Source organism: Syngnathus floridae, chromosome 12, assembly GCF_059516105.1.
Source record: "Syngnathus floridae isolate MCC-2025c chromosome 12, RoL_Sflo_1.0, whole genome shotgun sequence".
NCBI classification, from domain to species: domain Eukaryota; kingdom Metazoa; phylum Chordata; class Actinopteri; order Syngnathiformes; family Syngnathidae; genus Syngnathus; species Syngnathus floridae.
In genome coordinates, this window is record NC_142424.1 from 4,064,931 (window position 1) to 4,085,008 (window position 20,078).

Genomic DNA, 20,078 nt, shown 5'->3' on the forward strand with positions numbered 1-20,078 from the left:
ACTGGAATAAAGTATATTTTGAAAACTTTGTTTTACAACTTGAAATTTCTTTTATGAACTCCTATTCCCCCACCCCTCGTCTTTTTTGTTCCGTTTTGGCCAGGGCATGCATGACATGAGAGTAGAGGGGATAAAGATGGGAACAGACAGGTGGGATTATTTTACAGATATCTCCCATATGAGCGGGAGCCATGCCAGGGAAGCGTGACCGGGAGGATAATAGAGACGTGTGGAGGGGGGGTGAGGGGGAGGCACTCAGTAACCAGCCGCATGAAAACATCACTTCAGTGGTTCAGCTCTCATATCAGTTGTTTTGATGTATGCGCCTACGGATGCGGAATGAATGAATGCAGTGTCAACGTGAACAAAGTTTTGATTAGGGGCTGAACTAAATTTGCTTGTCTGTACTGACTCGGCCTGGCCAGTTTGAGATATGCAGACGTTCCACCTCATTTCATTCAAATCAGTTCTCAACGCTTGTTTTGTTGTTCTGTCCGAAATCCGATTTGGATTCAAACTAACGGAACAAAAGAGACCGTTCGTGACACTAGCAGTGTTTTCATTTGATCATTTCCTCCAGGAAGATTGGCAGTTTCTGTTTGCTCTCATATTTGTGTGTATTCTGCCTTCTCTGAACATGAAGTGTTTAGTTTGGCAAATAGCTAACAGTTCTCCAATTGAGAGGCAAAGTGTTTTTGCTTCAAGCTGTTTATTTGTCATGAATATTTATTCAAAGTACCGTAGTTGCTTCCAACACAGCTTCTCTGCCACTATCATTGGCCTAGCATACGTCTGCTAGCCTAATGCTAACATTCAATGGGAAACTCCTTAGACAAGCTAAGGAAAGTAGCTTATACTGAAACTACACCAATGTTTTCAATGAAATGTGTTCAGATTCAATGATCTGGATTCAAATTCTAAACCCGGATCTGAATGTTTTTCTGAATTTGTATTTGCTTGGTCTTTTCAAACCAGATCGAACTTCAAAACAAAGGCTAATCAGATAGCTTCAAATCTATTTTAAATCCATGCCCAAATATGGGCGGTCTCATTTCTGGATCAATATTCAGTTTTAGTCCTACTTAACAGCCAAACAGATTTTCTTTTCTAGTTATGGGAACAAACCGATTTGTTTCCTAGTAGCATTCAGTCGAGGTCCTTATCACGTCGTCACCCGAGCGGTGCGGCGACAACGTTCACGTAGACGGATAACATCTTCTTCTAAACACCTCCGCAAGTGAGACATCCTATTCCATTTTTATCATCCGCGATCACTTATCAATGCCCCTACCTTTCCCCCTACAACTCCCCACCCTCTTCCACCACTGGCGGAATCATATTAACGTTCCTGTGTAGATTTTGTTTTCATATCTCTCGGGCGTTCCGCATTTACACTTCACAGGCGTCTCATTTTTTTTGTAATAATCAATTGAGGGAATTTGAGATGCGAAAAAAAAAAGTGGGCAGAAGTGCTCTGTGCCTAAATGGCAATCCATTAGGAATATAATGCGTATCATTACGGAAACTCACAATCATTAGAATGGGCTTTATTGCTGGGGAAATGTGCACAGATACAAACAAGTCATTTAATTCAATACGACAGTGACTAGAGACTGCAAAAATGGATAGTGAAAGAAAATAGATATCAAATCCCCAAATAATAAAACACAATCAGATTCTAATTGGAAGCAGCAATTCAGAGATAGCTGTTCATTGATGATGTCACCGTGGCAAAAAAAATGATGGCAATCACCTTACCTATGTGAATAGAATGCAATTCAAAGGGCCTGTTTTTAGGAAATAAATTCATGCAGAGTTTTTGAAAGATGTGCACGGCGTTGAAAAATATGGAACTGTGAAATTTTTGTGCCGAGCTGTTTGATAGTTAATCACGTCTTGAAGCATTGGATGCGTGAAGTGCGCTACTTGACAGCAACCAACAGAGGCATTGTTGATTTGCTCTCAAGTAGCTTGCCGTCTGAGAGAAAGAAAAAAAAAACAAAATGATGGAAATGGGTTTTGGAGAATTTAGTTCAGAAAAGTCGGCAGCAGTATGAGGCGTTGTGGTGGGGGGTGAAGTAATCTAGGTACAGTATAATTATTGCTAATAAATTCCAAAGGACATGTGGAGTCATTTTTAAAGCTTGTTTGTGTGCCTCCTTAATAGATCAGCTCATCCCTTTTGGAATCGTAAAAGTTTTTTTTTTTTTTAAAGATGTGACCCTGAGTTTTATTCAAGGAAAGAGACTCACTGGCAACACTTAATGGGAAACACATATAACCTTTTAAGCAAATGATATAACATATTTAGTACTTTCAGCTTGACTTATGTTGTATGAAAATAAAATAAAAACAGGTGCGCTCACAATGAACTGCAAGATAGTGGTTATATGTAGAACCCTGTGCAAAATAATCTAGGAGAACCGTTTCCCATTTGACTTCAATGTAAATAAAATATGAGACTCGTCTAACACTCTAATGTTGATCTGTCGCCAAATAAATTATATAACTCATCTTTTGGTGAATCTACTGGTCTACAACTTGTGCTCATTCATAGATTCAAAAGACATTTTGATCGAATACGTCATTTAACTTTAAGATAATATATATGTTTTGTTTTTTTGTTTTTTTTAGGGCAGCTTGTATTTGTTTACATCCGCCCTGGCTGACACGTGGCCAGAGGGAGGGAGGGAGGAGGGTGCAGCAAGCGCCAGCGTGGATTAGTCCAGCCACAGGGACCTTTTTTTATTTTGGTATTTTTGGCTTCCACCAGGCGCGAAGCTGCCGCGGGGGAATCAGTCGTTCCTCAGCATCTCTCGTAGCCCTCATCCAGGAAGCCCCCCCGCGTCCCAGCGACAGACAAGCATGTCCGGCCAGCAAACACCAGAGGACGGCCTCTACGGTAAGCGATGCTCTTCCCTCCCGACAACCCTTTCACATAATTACGTAAATAAATAGATGGTTTTTTTTTAATATAAAAAGTATACAAGCGTTTATTCTTGTAAAATGACTGGGGGGGTCCGCAATTTATTTCAAATTTACTCTCGTCATATCAACAAAATAATCCAAACAATAATAATAAAACTGTAATTTTATTCATAGAAATTGGCGGAACAATGTTTTGGCTGTAATAGTATAAGAACTTTATTAACCCAAAAAAAAAAAAAGTGTAACATCATGGGAACATTTCGTGTCTACATGAAAATAAAATAGAGAGTTACGGAGTTAAAGTCTATTGCGGTGTAAACGGATTCGTTGACTCACCTGCGTGTATCTCAATAAGCCAATTAAGATGCACGGATTCCTCGACGCTTATAGCTCGCTCGCAGCCGAGCGCCCCAACCTCGAAGGCCACCGCTAATCAGTTGTTTGAATCAAATCAGGCTAGAAAATTTACATCCAATTAAAACAATATATATTTCGCTCAGAAAATTCAAAATTGTAAAACGATATTTTACATAAAGCCTGTCACCAATCATTGTCGTCACCATATAGATATATCAGAAAATCGCTATGTTTTAAATGTTGAATTATTCATTGAATTGCATAATCTGCTCTTTGATGCCCCACAACAACGCAGCAATGCAGCACAAGAATTGCTGCAGATAGATCAGCAAAGCGGTTATGTCATAAATCTTTTCTGTAGGGACCAAAAAAAAAAAAAAAGTCAAACTAGGGCAATGGCACAGATTCCTCTTCCCTCCCCTCAATGCTCTACTGTGCTCAGTCATGACACAAACACACACACTCGGAACAAACACACACACGACATCACGTAAGTGGAGGAAGTCCGCCATTGGTTGCGAATGTTGTGCACAAACAACAAGAGGGCGGACGTAAGAGGGTTGAATGGCTAATCTCCCACAGAAATAAGATCTTACGTAAGCGAGCATGCTGTCAGGCCTGCTTACTGTTGAGCTGTGCACCAATACCGCCGTGCATGTCGTGCATGTGTGTTGTGGGTCCGCATAGGTGTGCGTGTGTGTGTGAATATCATGAACCTTTTGTGTCCATTCAGTCATTTCATGGCTGTGTGTTCATTTGATCTTGTGGGGATTTTCATTGTAATTTTTTAAATCAAAATATCCCAGGAATAAAATGTAGCCATGTGTGAAAAGAAATCTGTAAAGTGAATGCAATTTGAATTTTGAGAGGCTCCATGCAGGCTCCTGGGTGGAACTGGAGGAGTTGATTGCCACCGTAAGGGAGAGTCCGATGGAGGACAATATCTCGTCTGCCCTGCAGGGGGAGCTGGAGAGGATCCTACTGGAGGCACAGCTGGAATGCGAGCGGAATCGAGACAGGTCGCGAGTCGGCGAAATTTCACAAAACACGTCGTTAACGTCCACGTCGCTCTTGATAGTTTGAGCAGAAATATCCAAGTGTGTTATCATCAAAACCAGTTGGTGAAATTCTCTGGCAGAACCTTTTGTGTGTCTTTCGACCTTATTTCCAATCCTTACATTGGCCCCTCATAAAAGGACAAGCACGACAAAAAAAATGCATGCAGGAATAATTTGTATTTGTGTTTATCATGTAGATTCTGAAAAATAACATCTGCTCACTGTTTGCAGTCCCCTGCAGATCGGGACCCCACATTCGACCGACTCCCCCAGACCCCCAAGTGATCCCGACAGTGACTGCATCACCATACAGGTGCAAAAAACACATAGAACAGAATGGATGGAGATCATACTGATCATATGTGATGATGTAAACAGGAAGAGAATGACAGGAGAGTGGACACTGATTGGGTGTGGGATTGGTCCAGCAGGCCTGAGAACATGCCACCCAAGTAAGACTATGAAAAACATGAGGCATGCAAAAATATCAAAATCTCACTGTGTGAAATCTTGAAAAACAATTCCAGTTGTTATTTGTGGATTAAACCACAAATGATAGCGATACATTTTTTTTTTCTTATTTTGTCTCATGCAGAGATTTCGTCTTTCAGCACCCAAAGCAGCACTCGCTCAGCGCTCACAAGACGGAGGTGATGAAAAAGAGAGGCATTTTCTCATCCGACGTGCTCTTTGTTCTCGTCCCCTCGCTGCTGGCCTCGCATCTCCTCACACTGGGCATCGGGTACGAATATCACACACAATCATAGATATTAAAAGATAGTTAATATTAGACAAATATTATTAGTAACATAATTTCAATTGATTTCAATACTTTCTCTTTCTCTCTTTTTTTTTTTCTTTTCTTTTTTTTAGAATCTATATCGGAAAACGTTTGGCCACTTCCACAACTAGCACGCTGTGACATTAGCTTCATGCTAACCTAGCCCCTTCCCCCAGTAAGGTCGCAACCATAGTACCTCGCCTGTTTGCGTTTGTCTTGATTAATGTGTGTGTGTGTGTACGCGTGTGCATGTGTGTAGCCATGTTGTTAAGGCCCTTAAGGGTGGGTTGGTGTTGGGATGGGGGAGAGGGGAGGTGGGGGGGCCTGGCAATGAGTCACGCTGAGGTCACTCTAGTCTCTAAAGACTAATCAGAGAGAAGACCAGATGATACAAGGGGGAAAAAAAGAACACACACAAAAAAGAGGACACCATGTGTGTGTATAATATATGCTAGCCCTTCGGACAACCTTGAGGGTAAAAACAAAAATCTGTCATTTGTCACGAGTAATGACAGCTATTTTTTTCCTTGTCCTTTATTTAAAGCAGACATGTATTTTTCAGGAGTCAATGTAGGGAGCGCGTGTACTTTTTTTTTTCTGTCCCTTAATCCAATTAAATGTTTAACCTCCCCCAAAGACAATCACGATCCCATTAAACGTCACTCCTACACACCCTCAGAGTGCGTGTTGGCTCTTTTGTTCAGCCTGGTACTCTACTAGTTGCCACATTAGAGTTGAGAAATTCTTTGGATTTTCAAGAGTGGAAATGTTCGATGAGAATTAGCAGGAATTTATGGGAATAAATCGATTTCCTTATTGGAATAAATTTAAATCTCTTTCGGCCTCCCACAAAGAAATAGCACATATTTTTGCCTTTTTTTGCTATTAACACTGCTGCTCCTTCTGGTGTGTTATATTGACGGTCTACGTGTGCTGCAGCACCATTTGTGTTTGTATTACCGATACTATTTGCTCATTGATGGCGTTTTGCAGTGTTTGTTTGCGTTAATCTAACTGACAAAGAGGTGAGGTTGTTTGAGATACACATCGTTAGATTCCCTTTCTTTTATGTTTAGTTGGATAGTAAACATTTATGGAACGGGGTGTTAAACAGTTGAAGCCTTTTTTTTCCTTCTTTGCATTTCCTTATTGCTTTTTCAAGTGTCTTGTGTGTTCCGAATGCCATCTGCCTTCGTCATTCCTTCCCTTACTTTAGTCCTCCTGTTTTTTTAACAAGCTTCTTCTTTCTCAGACCAGACAAGAATCGGACCTTTTATTGCTTCCCTGTAAACCCCAAGAAGCCTATCCTGGGAGAATAGAGTTGCATTTCCCACAGAAATTAAATTGATTTACTTTTAGTGAGACTATGAGAATAATATGTGACGTTCCGATAACAATAATAAAGTTGGGATTTACAAGGAAAAGTATATTGCCGTAATATTACGACAAAAAATATGTTTATGGGAACCCTGTAATATGAGGATTTTTTTTACACAAATAAGTCCATGGTATTATGAAAACAAACTTGTAAAAATTCTTAATATGCATCATTGGAAAAATGCATTATTTCGATAAACAAGGCAACATCCGTTTTTTTTCAATGCAAAAAGGTCACCATTTATCCAACTTGTTTCTCTGAACAGACAAGGATCGGACCTTTTATCGCTTCCCAGAAAAGCCTTTTCCTCATGAACACGTCAAAGTTGAGACCCGGGAAGGTTTGGGTGACAACCTTTTGTGCCCGATCGAGCGTGTCGGCCATTAGCGACACATTTGATGTGTTCTGTCTCGCTCGGCCTCTGCCTGACCATGCAACAACACCACCAACAACAACAAGGTCAGTGATCAGGCACCTGGTTTTCATTCTCCACACGTTTCCACTTTGTATTCCCACGCTGATGTGTTTGGCCACAACGGGAAGTTCTTAACTTTGGGGAGTTTATGCGATCACATGTGCTTCACCAATACGTATCGGAACACTTTGCGGTTTTGTAATAAAATGCACTGCAAAGGTTAGATTACATAATTTCGGAATGGAAAAGTTGCAGGGCCCTATTTTCGTGCCCAGGAGTCTTCTTTCTTTTGGTATTTTCGTAGACGGGCGCAGTTAGAAATTGGCGTTTGCGCCGTTGTGGGAGTGAACACAGCTGACTTGTTTCCCAGCATCTCCACTCATTTCCTTTAAATTCAGCACAGATGAAGCACATTATTTACATACTAGCGTAACGGACTCGCTCGCTGGAGTCAATCGGGCAAGCGCAAATTACATTTATAAGAATCTACAAGAAGATCTCCACAGACCGCATTCCACCCATGCGTGGGTTACGTTGGGTAATGGCTATCATATTCGACTCTGTGGGAGTGATGGCGAATAACAAGCTCGCCCTGCGTACGCTGAGCCTTATAGCAGGAAGGAAGCAAGCCACATGTGTTAAAGTGAGGATAGCAAAGATGCGACGTCGGCCTTGTTGGAGCGTGAAGGCGCAGACATTGCGCCGGCTCAGCAACTTTTTCGGACCGAACGGACTCGCCACTTCCTGCCATGTCATAAGCTAAATGCCTTTACCAGAGAGACGTACGACAAGCTAGCTACATGCTGATGATGTATGGATTCAGCTGAAGAAAAAAAAAGTTGTGAAAGAAGTCGACATGTTACATTGTTTTTGTCATCTTGCATTGATGTTGCTTTTCCATTACAAGCACCACCAATTTTCTCCATGTGCTCTTTTATCTCCTTTTGTGGGGGAGGTTGGATTTTTCTCAAAGTTGTCACATCACATTTTAACGACGCATCATCCCGACACCACCTGCTAGAAGAATCACTGCGACACAATGCTTGCGTTGTTTTGTTTCTTTTTGACACTTTTTTGTCTCCTGGTTTTCTCCCTTATGTCGTTAGACAGAATTAGTCAATAAGCCGTGACGTTGACAGGGGGGTGGGGAAGGTGTCGAAAAAGAGAACAAAGTGTATTCCCATGCGACTCATCCGGATGATTTAAAGTGTTTTTAGTTTACATGCAGGTGGACTTGAAAAGCGGCAAGACGGAGGCGTGACAGATAGACGGAGAGTGCACACATGGTCAACCCATCAGACTCTGACAGTGTCGTTGCGAAATGGCGTAAGCTATTCTGTTATTCTTTTTTTTTTTCTTTTCTTTTTTGAGACGATACGGAGAGAAGCGTCGCGCCCGCTCCCATCAATCTCGCAACCTTATTACCGTTTTCCAAGAAGAGCAAGAAGAAAGGTTTTGTGTTTCACCGGCCGCAGACGTTTTGAGTGATTCTGCAGACGTGATGCGAAGGCCGATGAGTTAGATTGTAAAAATATAGCAAAGGTCTTTGTTTTTAGTGGCAATCTTTGATTTGTGTTTATTTTAAATTCATTAATTTTTTTGCTCCAGTTATATGTTTTAACATTTTATTTTAATTGAATATATTTTGGGGATATTAATATTCTAAAACATATAAATAATATAAATATATATATTACATATTTGATACATTTCTTGAAAATCTTTTAGGACAAAATTTGCTTTTCTATACACAGTCAAGATCCAAACAAAATATGAACCAGATCTGATCCAGATTTACCAGCAGTGTAAATGCAGCATAGAAAATCCCATTCCAATCAACAAATCATATTTGAATAAATTTTTAGATGGTTTGAGTCTGGGTTGACAGATGACATACATTGAAGGTTTGCCGGAGGTCCGGCCGCCCTAGCCAGTGCTTTTGTAAGGCTGTTCCAAAAAATCGTTAAATCGCAGTTTGTCTGCAGCGTTTAGTCTGGTCTGAAAGGTAACACTGTAATTTGCGGTCTACTCCAGTCGGGTGTTTGGGCCCACAAAAAGGCAGCGACTGGCGGCTCTTACGTAACCTCCCCTCAGGTACGACGCTCGTAAGACTCGGGCGTCCCGCGGGGTTTGCGAGCGCCAGCTCCGGCGGTCGCATCAAGCTGCGCCGTAACAGCTTCTGTCCGTCGCAAAAGTGCTGATTTGGAGGAAAAAACATCCCAGGAAGAGGTCGTATATCTGCCTAACGTCGCTATTACTTTGCGTTAAACACTGGCGTGAATAACGTCCGCGCGGTCAGCGGTTTAAGAAATGGCAAAATCGTGATCGGAAGCCAAAGCAGTAATAGAGCGGAACCGCTGTCCTCTCTTTGTTACTTTCGAAGGAAGCAATCAAAACTCTTCAGTAAGCAGCAGTAATCATATTTTCACAAATTATACACAATACGCCTGTGAGTATTCTGTCTCTCTACAAGTGCTGCGCCACCATTTGTGTTTCTTGCGTTTTAATTTGTTAGCATTATTCTCAGCCGACTTTCCTAAAGCAAATCTATGTGGTTGTTTTAAATCCAAAACATGAGAATATTTTTTTTTCACGTTTCATTTAAACATAAACTTGAAGCTCCTTAAACACTCTCGTGTTGCATCGATGCTAAATGCTAACAAAAGCTGCCATTCAATATACACTGCATGTTCTTTTGATGCTCGCGTGCCATCCTCACCTTTAAAGCTGTTATTTTGAGGTCGAAAGGTTTATAGGGATGATCTTCCGGCCCCCATATAAATTTTCCTTACTTTACATTGGCAGGGGGAACAAGGTGTCTCCTTGCCTGTAAAGTAAATAAATGGTCCCTCTAACGGTGATTGAACGTTCTTTTTGGTCATCATGTGTTAAAGTGTGATTAGCTGCCAGACGTTCGCTCACAGTGTAAACATCCGTCCTGTCTTCTCTCCTTGTGAGTATTACACAGATTGTCAGTGCAGTCTTCAGCAGCTGCCACAAGTGTGTGTGTGTGTGTTCAATTGATTATCTTATCCGCATTTCCACATACTGTTTAATGACCTCATCCCAGACCCTTTTTTGAAAGTTCCATCATTATTGACCCACAGGTTGTGAACACAAGACCCAAACAAAAGACTTTATTTTGTTTTAAAGCTTCCCACACAGAACAGATCACCTGTAGGAGACATGCAGGAAACTATGACTCATCTTCGATCGTTTATTCTTCTGCTAGAGACTCAAGGACGCAATTTTTAATTTTTTTATATATTGATAGTCTTACAGTAGACTACAGAAGGCACATCAATGTGGCGGCCATTTTGGCAGTGGCGATGTTCCCAATAATGAAAAGCATGGACGCTAGCTTAGCAAAAAACAGTCAACGGCGTCCTCTGAGACTTTTCACCTTTGACAGACTTCCTAACAACCTGGACGTAGTCTTGTTGAGACCTGCCCTCATTTCCTGACTATTCCCTACGGGATGGCGTAACAAATGAGTAGGTGTGGAGACACAAGGTCGAGGTGTCAAGCAATACCAAGTCTGTTTTCCAGGAACTCGATGCGAGCAGCCTAAACAACGTCCGCCGCAGCAGTCTAACCCGAAGCTGAGCCGTCTGCGTGGATTCAAACCGTTCGCTCCTTCTCTGCATGTGGTGGTCTTTTAAAAAAAAAAAAAAAAAGTTCTGTTTTTCCCAGACGCTCCTCCTCTTCCCTCCCTCAGTGGGACCCCTCTCACCAGCTTCCATCAGACACTTGCGAGCACAAAGTTGGACGCGGGACGCCGATAACATGGGCCGGTGGAGCGCTGCGATCGTGGCCTCGCAGCTTCTGCTGCAACTTTGCACGTACGTGACAAGCCAGGCTTTAGGTGAGTGATCAATCATTTACAAGCTCACCTCATGTTACCTTTGATTTGATTTTAACGGCCTCAATTTCTACAACGTGACGCCACAGAAATGTCGAGCCGCTCCGCCGCCGTGTACTCGAACCCACTTTTGTTTGATTTCGCTGCATTATGGATGAAGCGGAGGCCTGGAGAAGAAGAAAAAAAAAAGGAATATGATATGAAGGAGAGGCCAATACACAAGGAATTATACATGATGTGTGAGAAGTGAAACAAATTCCTCCGAGTTTCAAATCTCCTAGCTGCAGTGAAGCAGTCTTTTTTTTTTTTTTTTTTTAATTTAAACATTTGCTCCCGGCTCAGTTGCACACATGGAAGTGATCAGCCACAATCTGATAGTGACCATGCAGGTCACACACACACACACACTTAAAAGTCAGCCAGTAGGAAAGAAAAATTGCTGTTTACAACTAAAGGGAGCGCATACTGATAATCAGGCCGAATTTCGGCACAGTTAGGAAAGGCCAGATGGATACTCAAAGATTGTCCTGAGCGATTACCCGGTGGTATGGGGTGCAATAAAGATGATTCTACCTACTTAAATAACTATCGACAATCATAAATGTTAAACCTGTTCAGTGTTTACGAGAGCAAATCCTTCATGTGGGCAACACCGCCATCCAATAAAATTTGAACCCTAAATGGGGTCAAATGCATCAATTGGATTATCGTTATGTTTAGCAAACAATCTCCTGAGCACATCAGGGAGGGAAAATCATTCCTAACACACCACAAGATGATCGTCTACTTTTTACGGTTTTCATCACAGCATAATTTTTTTTTTTACCCATTTTGGCCTAATTAATCGGAATGTGCGGAGCCCACTTTGCATGTACGAGCGTCGGCCTGGATAGTTTTCCAAGCACTTTCTGGAAGGAAAAATGACTTCTTCCTCAACCCCACACCGCAGGGTAATCACTCAAGGTAATCGATTGGAAGCCTTTGCCGATTTTGATCAGAGGCGGTTAATCAGGCTTAGACCATTGAGACTCCGTCTCCCGGCACCACCGAGCACTTTAATGCCGACTATTTCGATTTTACATTTGACCCTTTTGAAGAGGAATTTTGAGGAATTTAATGCCAAAGGCTGAGGCTGCGAGAGAGGATAAATACGTGTTTACCGTTTATGAGCTTGCTTACAAATCCCCCCGAGTGAATGATGGGCCACCTTTCAGACGTCCATTAATCGGCTGCATGATGAAAAGTCCATCAAGTCCAATAAACAAGCCGGCGTCGTCCGTCATGCCCCTCTTGGAATCTAGCAACTTCCAACGGGGAAGGTTTTGTGTGAAATCGTCCATTCCGTGTGTGATGTTAATGGTTGAATATTGACGCCTCACCGGCGGCTGACGTTAATAACGCTCAAACTGGCTTTTTTGGCTGCCGAACAAAGACTTCTTGCATCTGGAGTGAACTTGCAAGCATTTTTATTATTCTATCACGTCTCGCTAAAGCGCTTTTTTTTTATTTTTATGCAATTAAGGGCCCATGAAGCAACGCTCTCATCATTGGAGCCTCAGAAGGGAATCCTTTTCACACCCATGTTTTTCGGATTTGTTTTCTCTTTTTGCACAAATTCTCATTAAATTGTCAACAAATAAATAATTCTCTTATGGAACTGACGCAATAGCCCGTACGCTTAGTTCGGGCGGCAATGAGGCGACCGAGAATCGGGGTCGAGGGACAATTTTGGCCCAGCGTTTGGGGGGCGATTTTGCCGGCTAGCGATAAAGGGCCTCCGCCGTCTGCTTTTTGGCTGCTTATGCATTAATGAAGTGTGCAGATGGCATCTCACACTTACACACCTACCCCTCGTCCTCAAGCGGCTTGGCCCGCTCCTAAAACACATTATTAAAGGATAAAGTGCGAGCTCAAATGTACCCCGTCTGCCACTCTCACCACAACAGGCCTAAAAATGTCTCCTCGCATGCATATTTAGATGGGAATCACACGCCATCACATCAAAAGTCCTTTCTTGGACTTGAAGCGACAGCACGCATTTTATCTTACGGGGTGGTTTTTTTTTTTTTGGTGTGTGTGTGTTCATCACCAGTGTACGATCTGCTCACTTCGCCCGACTGCCTGCCCGACCTGCTGCAGGGTGGCCTAGTGGAGCAGGGTGTCAACGAAGCCTTCATCCTGGCCTCCTTCAAACTGCAGCCCAAGACGGGCACTACCGTCTTTGGCTTGTACAACCCGCGGGATAACAGCAAGTATTTTGAGTTCACCGTGATGGGCAAACTCAACAAAGGTAAACAGGAACGAAGCCACCACAACCACAAACAATCCAGGCATCTTTGCAGTTTGTAACCATTCCGAAATAAGCATTGATGGCGTGTTTATTAATGCAAATGTGCCAACTTTACTGCGGCACACATCATAAATGAATCAGAGCGCTGAATAAGCATTACATAACTGCGATCAAGCACGCATGGATGCCCTTTGTGACTTTAATTATCATATAAACCTTTAATGCTGATGTTGTCTCCGGGCAAACGGCTTACACGGACAGAAATGCAATGCTACTTATTTTCATAGATCTCATTTACACTTGTATATGCTGGTTTTTGTTTTACCCCGATGTCAAGGCATTTAGGGTTTTTATTTATTTTTATTTATTTATGTTTCGCCTACAATTGTGCGACATATCAACTGTCATTTGTATTTTTCCCGCTTGACGCTATTTTGTTTGCTGTCATCCTTAGGCGTGTTGCGCTACCTGCGCACCGATAAGAGGACGAGCTCGGTGACCTTCAACAATCTGGTGCTGGCCGACGGCAACGTCCACAAACTGTTGTTCCACCTGAGGGGTCTTCAGCAGCCGGGCGGTCCGATTGGGGTGGAGGTGCATCTGGACTGCAAGCTGGTGGAGACAGTGCGGGATCTCCCCGCCGCTTTCCAGGGGTTGCCGCCCGGCTACGGCATGGTGGAGCTGAAGACTATGCTCAACAAAGATCAAGTGCGTGAACACACAGAGTAATGACTATGGATAGCGGCTGACGAATTTACTTCTACAGGAAGGCTTACACGAGCTCAAGCTGGTGGTCGGCGACACCTTTGAGAATGTTGCGTCTTTGCAAGACTGCCATTTCCAGCAAAGAGACTCTGTGCAAACTCTGGGTAAGATGATGACATCAACCTGAACCAAGCGTGACCCACTGATTATCAAACAATCTCGCCTTCAGGCGTCAACACCAAACAGCTCTCCAATCAGATGATGGAGTTGACCAAGGTGATCAACGAGCTGAAAGACATCCTCATCCAGCAGGTAAGATCTTAAATGTTCGGAGACCCTTCCCTTGTGGACCTAACCTGAGTCTTTGCAGGTGAAAGAGACGTCCTTCCTCACCAACACCATCTCTGAGTGTCAGGCTTGCGGTAAGACCAGCACCAACGACTGTCAATTGAAGAATTATGGTAAAATTTGGGACGTTTTTTGTTCGAAGGTCTGGGCGGAACCGAAGTGGTGAAACCCAGGTGCGGCCCGGGCGTGTGTTTCCGCGACGGCATGTGCCGGGAGACGGCGGACGGCGTGGAGTGCGGACCTTGTCCCGACGGCTACACGGGAGACGGCTTCAACTGCGACGACGTGGACGAGGTATCTCATCGCTGTCGCCATCAGTCACACTCCACAGATGAGATGCAATTGAGTCGCCCTTGACCTTGACCCTGAATAAATAAAAGCTCGCTCAGCTTTCTGCGGGCCCGCTAATGAATATTGCATATGTAGCGAGCCAGAACAATTAGGCGCTGTAGCGTATGTAAGGCGAGGACGTGTGAGGCGCAAAATTAACATTTCGCTTCATTAAAATCCGCATTGTTTACAAGGGCGCCTGCAGTTAAATGGGATTTGTTTTTAATCAAAACACAGTGAGCGGGTTGAAGGTGACTTGATACAGATGATAAATGACAGAAATTAGCACTAGAAAGCATCAATGACACCTTCATTAACCTTACACAATTTACAGTTCAATTTTTTTTTTATTGAAGGCGATATTGTAATAATCACCCAAGAAAAACAATAGTTGACGGGTTAAATTACATTTAGTCGTGTTATTTCTAGTTCCGTAACATTGCAGAAAGAAGAGTGAATTCTTCACTTTGTTTATTTACAGTACAATTTGAAATTGTGATTATTTCTTGCAGTGCCAGTTCAACCCTTGCTTCCCGGGAGTCAAGTGTGTGAACACAGCGCCCGGCTTCCGCTGCGACGCCTGCCCGCTGGGCTACACTGGCCTGCCTGTAGAGGGCGTAGGAGCGCTGTTCGCCCAGACCAACAAACAGGTAGCTGGCGATGTCGTAAAAGATAAAGTAATGACTGTGCGGGTTCTCTTGGTCACATTTTTGTTAGTCACTCAATCAGCTAACCAGTTAGTTAATTTTTTTTTTTTTGTCGAGGTGTGTGACGACATCGACGAATGCAAAGGACCAAACAACGGCGGCTGCGCGGCCAATTCCATCTGTCAAAACTCAGAGGTGAGGCCTCCTCGCGCGAGCACCACGGCACGTTTTTGCTGCAGCAGATGTACGAGTAAATGTGTAATGGCGCCCCGCAGGGCTCGTACCACTGCGGCAGCTGCAAGACGGGCTTCACGGGCGACCAGGTGAAAGGCTGCAAGCCCGAGATCAGCTGCGGCAACAGCCTGACCAACCCTTGTGACGCCAACGCGCAGTGCGTGACCGAAAGGGACGGATCCATCTCCTGCCAGGTACCGCCCGCTTGCTTCTCCAATAAAAAAAACATCTCGTCACCGCCGTACATGCTGGAGTATCGCTTGCGCTGTTCTCAGTGTGGAATCGGCTGGGCCGGAAACGGATACCTGTGCGGCAAAGACACTGACATTGACGGATATCCTGACGAGAAGCTCAAGTGTAAGGACTCCAGCTGTAAGAAGGTAATTTTAAAACCATTATTCAACTAGCTAACTGATGTGGATGACAAAACAAATCAAATGTTTATTGTTGTCTCCAATAGGACAACTGCCTCTTTGTTCCAAACTCGGGCCAAGAGGACGCCGATCGAGACGGGCAGGGAGACGCCTGCGACGACGACGCAGACGGCGACGGCATTCCCAACGAGCAAGTCGGCATTCCCGATGTCTTCAACATAAAAGGCCTCTCGTCGGTTTGGTTCCACCGACGCAACTTTGCCGCTTTGGCTTTCAGGACAACTGCTGGTTGAAGCCCAACGTGGACCAGAGGAACAGCGACAAGGACACGCACGGCGACGCGTGCGACAACTGCCGTCTGGTGGAGAATCCGGACCAGAGGGACACGGACGACGACGGCAAAGGCGATGCCTGCGATGACGATATGGACGGAGACGGTAATTAATCGCTTTGGGTCCAGAGAATACATTTTCCCTCAGATTGAGAACCACTGGAGTACGTTAAAGAGAACCAGGCGACGTCACCACTCATGCATGATGACGTTCGAGTTGCATAAGCGGCAATGGTCTATTTTTAGCTTTTACGTTACACTAGGATTATTGGCGTATCTGCCTCGTCTGACCCCAGAGTGAAGAGCGTGATTACGTCTTGGAAGCCCTGCGGCACTGGAAAGACCTCACCTCCATTGCATCTCTCTGACCTTTATGGTGCTGCTACTTTCTGGATGCAAGAATTCACTTTAAAAGGAGGACATGAGAAAGTAGTCCTAAGTGCAGTGCAACAGCAGCCCCTAGTGGTCAAATAACAAGTAGCAGCTTCCTTGCTTAATGGTGTCTTTCTTTATGGCTGCCATTTAGGGAGTAATGTAGATGTGAGAATGAATGAGATATTCATTACTGATTGATTGACGGGTGGTTCGGGTCATCGTCAGGCCTGAAGAACTTCCTGGACAATTGCCAGCTCATCAAGAACCGAGATCAGAAGGACCGCGATGGTGACGGCGTGGGAGACGCGTGCGACAGCTGCCCTGACATCCCTAACCCCAACCAGGTAACCTCAATCGATGGCTCTGTGTGACACAACTGAAATGTTTGTTTATTTCTGCTGATTTAACTTTCCAATGTTTCACAGCTTTGTGTTATCAATAGTGCAATACAGTCAATGGGCAGAATTTAATACCTTTTTACTTTTATTTCAGTCTGATGTTGACAATGACCTTGTGGGCGACTCGTGTGACACAAACCAGGACAGGTAAGACGAAGGACTTTTTTTTTCTTCATTTTTTTTTTTCTCCAAATTTCACTCATATCACCTGAAAAATGCTGAAAAATTGGATAATGTAGTTCATGAAAATTGTGATAGTGTGACTATGTACACACCGAAATAAAATAAAAAAAACAATAACAGTTTAATTCCTATTGCTGCAAGATTATGCACAATTTGAACATAAAAGTTGCACATAAATATATGAAAATAATAAAACTGCATTTTTTTTTTTTGCATTCTACTAAAAACGTGTTCTCTCGTCTAGCGATGGCGACGGCCACCAGGACACCAAGGACAACTGCCCCTTCGTGATCAACAGCTCGCAAGTGGACACCGACAAAGACGGCATCGGCGACGAGTGCGACGATGACGACGACAATGACGGCATCCCGGACAGCATCCCGCCCGGACCGGACAACTGCAGGCTGGTTCCCAACCCCGAGCAAACCGATGCCAACAGTACGTAGCGGCACGGTCGAATGAGAATTCGCCGAGCCGGGTCATGTCATTTTCCCTAAAATTGTCATTACCGGCAATTTGTGCACTCTGTGTCAAACCACGACACACACACACACATAATCACACGTTGGCCTGCTTGCAAGCTTTCGTCAGGTGACATTAAAAGCAATTTTAGGTTTTGGTAAAAGCTCTTTTATGTGCACCCACCTGTGATTCATGCTGAGTCTCCATTCTGAAGAGCAGAAAGCAAGACTGTGGTGTAGAGCAGGCAGCAAGAATCTTAAATTGTAAAAACAAAAAGCCCAACATCACCTCCAGACTAAAAGAAAAGCAGCTCAAGCAATAAAAGGACCAGTGGAAGCAAATTGATGAGCTGTCAATGGTAATTATCAAGCTTGCCAGCACACAAGTAATTGCATCCCTCCCCCGCATCCAATAATCCATCCCATCGGGACAGATTGTGGCAAGGATGCAGGCTGGACTAAGCGCTAATAAATGAGCATCAAAATTACAGTGTGGTGGACCACAAAGACAGAAAGAAAAATGATAAATAAACGGCAATGGATTTCATTTGTCCTCAGATGACGGCGTGGGTGATATCTGCGAGAACGACTTTGACCAGGACAAAATTGTGGACCACATCGACAACTGCCCCGAAAACGCAGAGGTGACTCTGACCGACTTCAGGGCCTTCCAGACGGTGGTGCTGGACCCCGAAGGCGACGCTCAGATTGACCCCAACTGGGTGGTTCTCAACCAGGTCAGAACCCTCCAAATCAAAACGGTGTTTTGGGCCACGCCTCAGAAAAATATTGAGAACATCTTTGCTCCTCCCTCAGGGAATGGAAATCGTTCAGACCATGAATAGCGATCCGGGTCTGGCTGTGGGTAAGTCGGTCTTTTGTAAAGTTTCAACCAAAATGTGAAAAACAAGAAAATGACCCCCCATGTACGCTTTAGGTTACACGGCCTTCAGCGGCGTGGACTTTGAGGGCACGTTCCACGTCAACACGGTGACGGACGACGACTACGCCGGATTCATCTTCGGCTACCAGGACTCGTCGTCTTTCTACGTGGTCATGTGGAAGCAGACGGAGCAGACGTACTGGCAGGCCACGCCCTTCCGAGCCGTGGCCGAACCCGGCATACAGCTCAAGGTTAGGTAGTTGAGTGTATAAATAGAGGTGTTTAAGATATTGCTAGAACCTTGCTGTCTCTCTTCCTCTCAAGGCCGTGAAATCCCAATCTGGTCCCGGAGAGCATCTCAGGAACTCCCTGTGGCACACAGGAGACACCAACGACCAGGTACGCCTCCTGTGGAAGGACCCCCGCAACGTGGGCTGGAAGGACAAAGTGTCCTACCGCTGGTACCTGCAGCACCGCCCGCAGGTTGGATACATCAGGTAATGTGCCCTCTGGTGCATGCTGTTTTGGTTAGCAATAGAGTTCAACTCAATGAATCGATCCCAAAAGTGTAGATCTGAGTCATTTTATTTCTCTCTGAATGAAAATGTCTTTTTCTGGTTTACCACAGGGCCCGCTTCTACGAGGGGTCCGAGCTGGTGGCTGACTCGGGCGTGACCATCGACACCACTATGAGGGGGGGCCGACTCGGCGTCTTCTGCTTCTCACAGGAAAACATCATCTGGTCCAACCTGAGATATCGCTGCAATGGTGAGCTTGTTCTCGAAATTACACTCGGGCGTTTTTGTACAAAATGTGTCCCACAAAGCGTGTTTTGCAATAAGCAAGCCAAATCTCCTTCTTGTCAGATACCATCCCTGAGGACTTCCAAGAGTTCAGCACTCAGCACGGTGTTGACTCCCTTTAAATAAGGAATAGTGTGTGCATGTCTGTGTGTGAGGAGTGTGTGTGTGTGTAAACTTGTGTGTAAGTGTGTGTGGGTCTATGTATGTATTTTTGTGTACATTTTCAGTACATGAACAGAGCAGCGTCTTGTACTGTATGTGAATCATGTCCTAACATGCAACAAAATACAACTCATTTGCTGCAGTGACATGTAATCCTTTCATGCATCATAGTTTTTGCAATTAAAAAAAAAAGATTACATTTTATAGTAAGCTGCAGCATTGTTGCTACCCAGCAATAAATGGGACAAATGTTTGTTCAATGATGCTACAACATACCCCCTGAAATGTAAAGGTTCTTTTCCTAGCCTTTTGTCTGTGTGGGTGGGTTTTTTGTTGTTGTTTTTTTGTCTATCAGATATTAAATAAAGAAAACCAACTGGTTAATTGATTTGTTTTAATTGAGAAAAAACCCCCATCAGCAAAGCATTTCACTAACTGACCAGGAGATGGCGACAGCCTGGCAACTGAAGACCATGGATTGTTTGTTCTGCTGTAGCCTAGGTGGCTAATTCACAATTTGTTTTGTCTGATATCAGATATTAAATAAAGAAAACCAACTGGCTAATTGATTTGTTTTAATTGAAAGAAAAAAAAACCATCAGCAAAAGCATTTCACTAACTGGCCAGGAGATGGCGACAGCGCGGCATCTGAAGACCATGGATTGTTTTGCTATAGCTTAGCTGGCCGGTTAAAAAAAAAAAAAAAAAAATTAATTAGCTAGGGGTCAAAGGTCAAAGTTCACGGTTCAAAGTTCACCCAGGGGTCAAAGGTCAG

The 20,078-nt window shown here is 43.9% G+C and overlaps 2 protein-coding genes and 1 long non-coding RNA gene across 9 annotated transcripts in view; 2 read left to right on the forward strand and 1 right to left on the reverse strand.

The window, feature by feature from the left end:
* LOC148389585 (BCL2/adenovirus E1B 19 kDa protein-interacting protein 3) overlaps positions 1–6,900 on the forward strand; it is a 44,200-nt gene extending 37,300 nt beyond the window's left edge. For 4 of the 6 annotated variants that reach the window (XM_088391529.1, XM_088391530.1, XM_088391534.1 and 1 more), the window contains 7 exons: positions 2,774–2,902; positions 4,166–4,304; positions 4,575–4,656; positions 4,722–4,795; positions 4,939–5,085; positions 5,217–5,299; positions 6,768–6,898. In XM_088391529.1, the coding sequence (XP_088247655.1) occupies positions 2,866–2,902; positions 4,166–4,304; positions 4,575–4,656; positions 4,722–4,795; positions 4,939–5,085; positions 5,217–5,265 (528 nt within the window). In that variant the 5' untranslated portion in view covers positions 2,774–2,865 and the 3' untranslated portion in view covers positions 5,266–5,299; positions 6,768–6,898. Of the gene's footprint in view, positions 1–2,773; positions 2,903–4,165; positions 4,305–4,574; positions 4,657–4,721; positions 4,796–4,938; positions 5,086–5,216; positions 5,404–6,767 lie in introns of those variants that run through there. The other 2 variants (XM_088391531.1, XM_088391533.1) reach the window with 2 other exon arrangements.
* Positions 6,821–19,687, forward strand: thbs4b (thrombospondin 4b). 2 transcript variants are annotated; one of them, XM_088391511.1, is made up of 23 exons: positions 6,821–6,961; positions 10,636–10,782; positions 12,872–13,069; positions 13,524–13,777; positions 13,836–13,938; positions 14,004–14,086; positions 14,145–14,196; positions 14,265–14,416; positions 14,965–15,102; positions 15,217–15,294; positions 15,375–15,527; positions 15,609–15,713; positions 15,794–15,901; positions 15,985–16,144; positions 16,639–16,757; positions 16,906–16,958; positions 17,239–17,432; positions 18,014–18,192; positions 18,272–18,320; positions 18,393–18,589; positions 18,663–18,835; positions 18,967–19,106; positions 19,205–19,687. In XM_088391511.1, the coding sequence occupies exons 1-23, from the start codon at positions 6,901–6,903 to the stop codon at positions 19,261–19,263; spliced, it is 2,955 nt and encodes a 984-aa protein (XP_088247637.1). In that variant the 5' UTR covers positions 6,821–6,900; the 3' UTR covers positions 19,264–19,687. The 2 variants fall into 2 exon arrangements, with proteins under 2 accessions (XP_088247637.1, XP_088247638.1); XM_088391512.1 differs by lacking the exon at positions 6,821–6,961 and adding an exon at positions 8,045–8,243.
* On the reverse strand, positions 10,015–10,967 carry LOC148389590 (uncharacterized). The gene is made up of 3 exons (XR_015861609.1): positions 10,821–10,967; positions 10,651–10,751; positions 10,015–10,572 (listed from the first exon to the last, which is right to left on the reverse strand). It is a non-coding gene; the product is annotated as an uncharacterized LOC148389590 (long non-coding RNA).
* Positions 19,688–20,078: the final 391 nt, after the last annotated feature.

Excerpts from the sequence above, each read along its gene's own strand:
- thbs4b (XM_088391511.1), top strand. The coding sequence starts at position 6,901 with ATGTGTTCTGTCTCGCTCGGCCTCTGCCTGACCATGCAACAACACCAC. Across the intron at positions 15,528-15,608 it reads ACGGATCCATCTCCTGCCAG|TGTGGAATCGGCTGGGCCGG; the intron begins GTACCGCCCGCT and ends CGCTGTTCTCAG. Across the intron at positions 18,590-18,662 it reads AACCCGGCATACAGCTCAAG|GCCGTGAAATCCCAATCTGG; the intron begins GTTAGGTAGTTG and ends CTTCCTCTCAAG.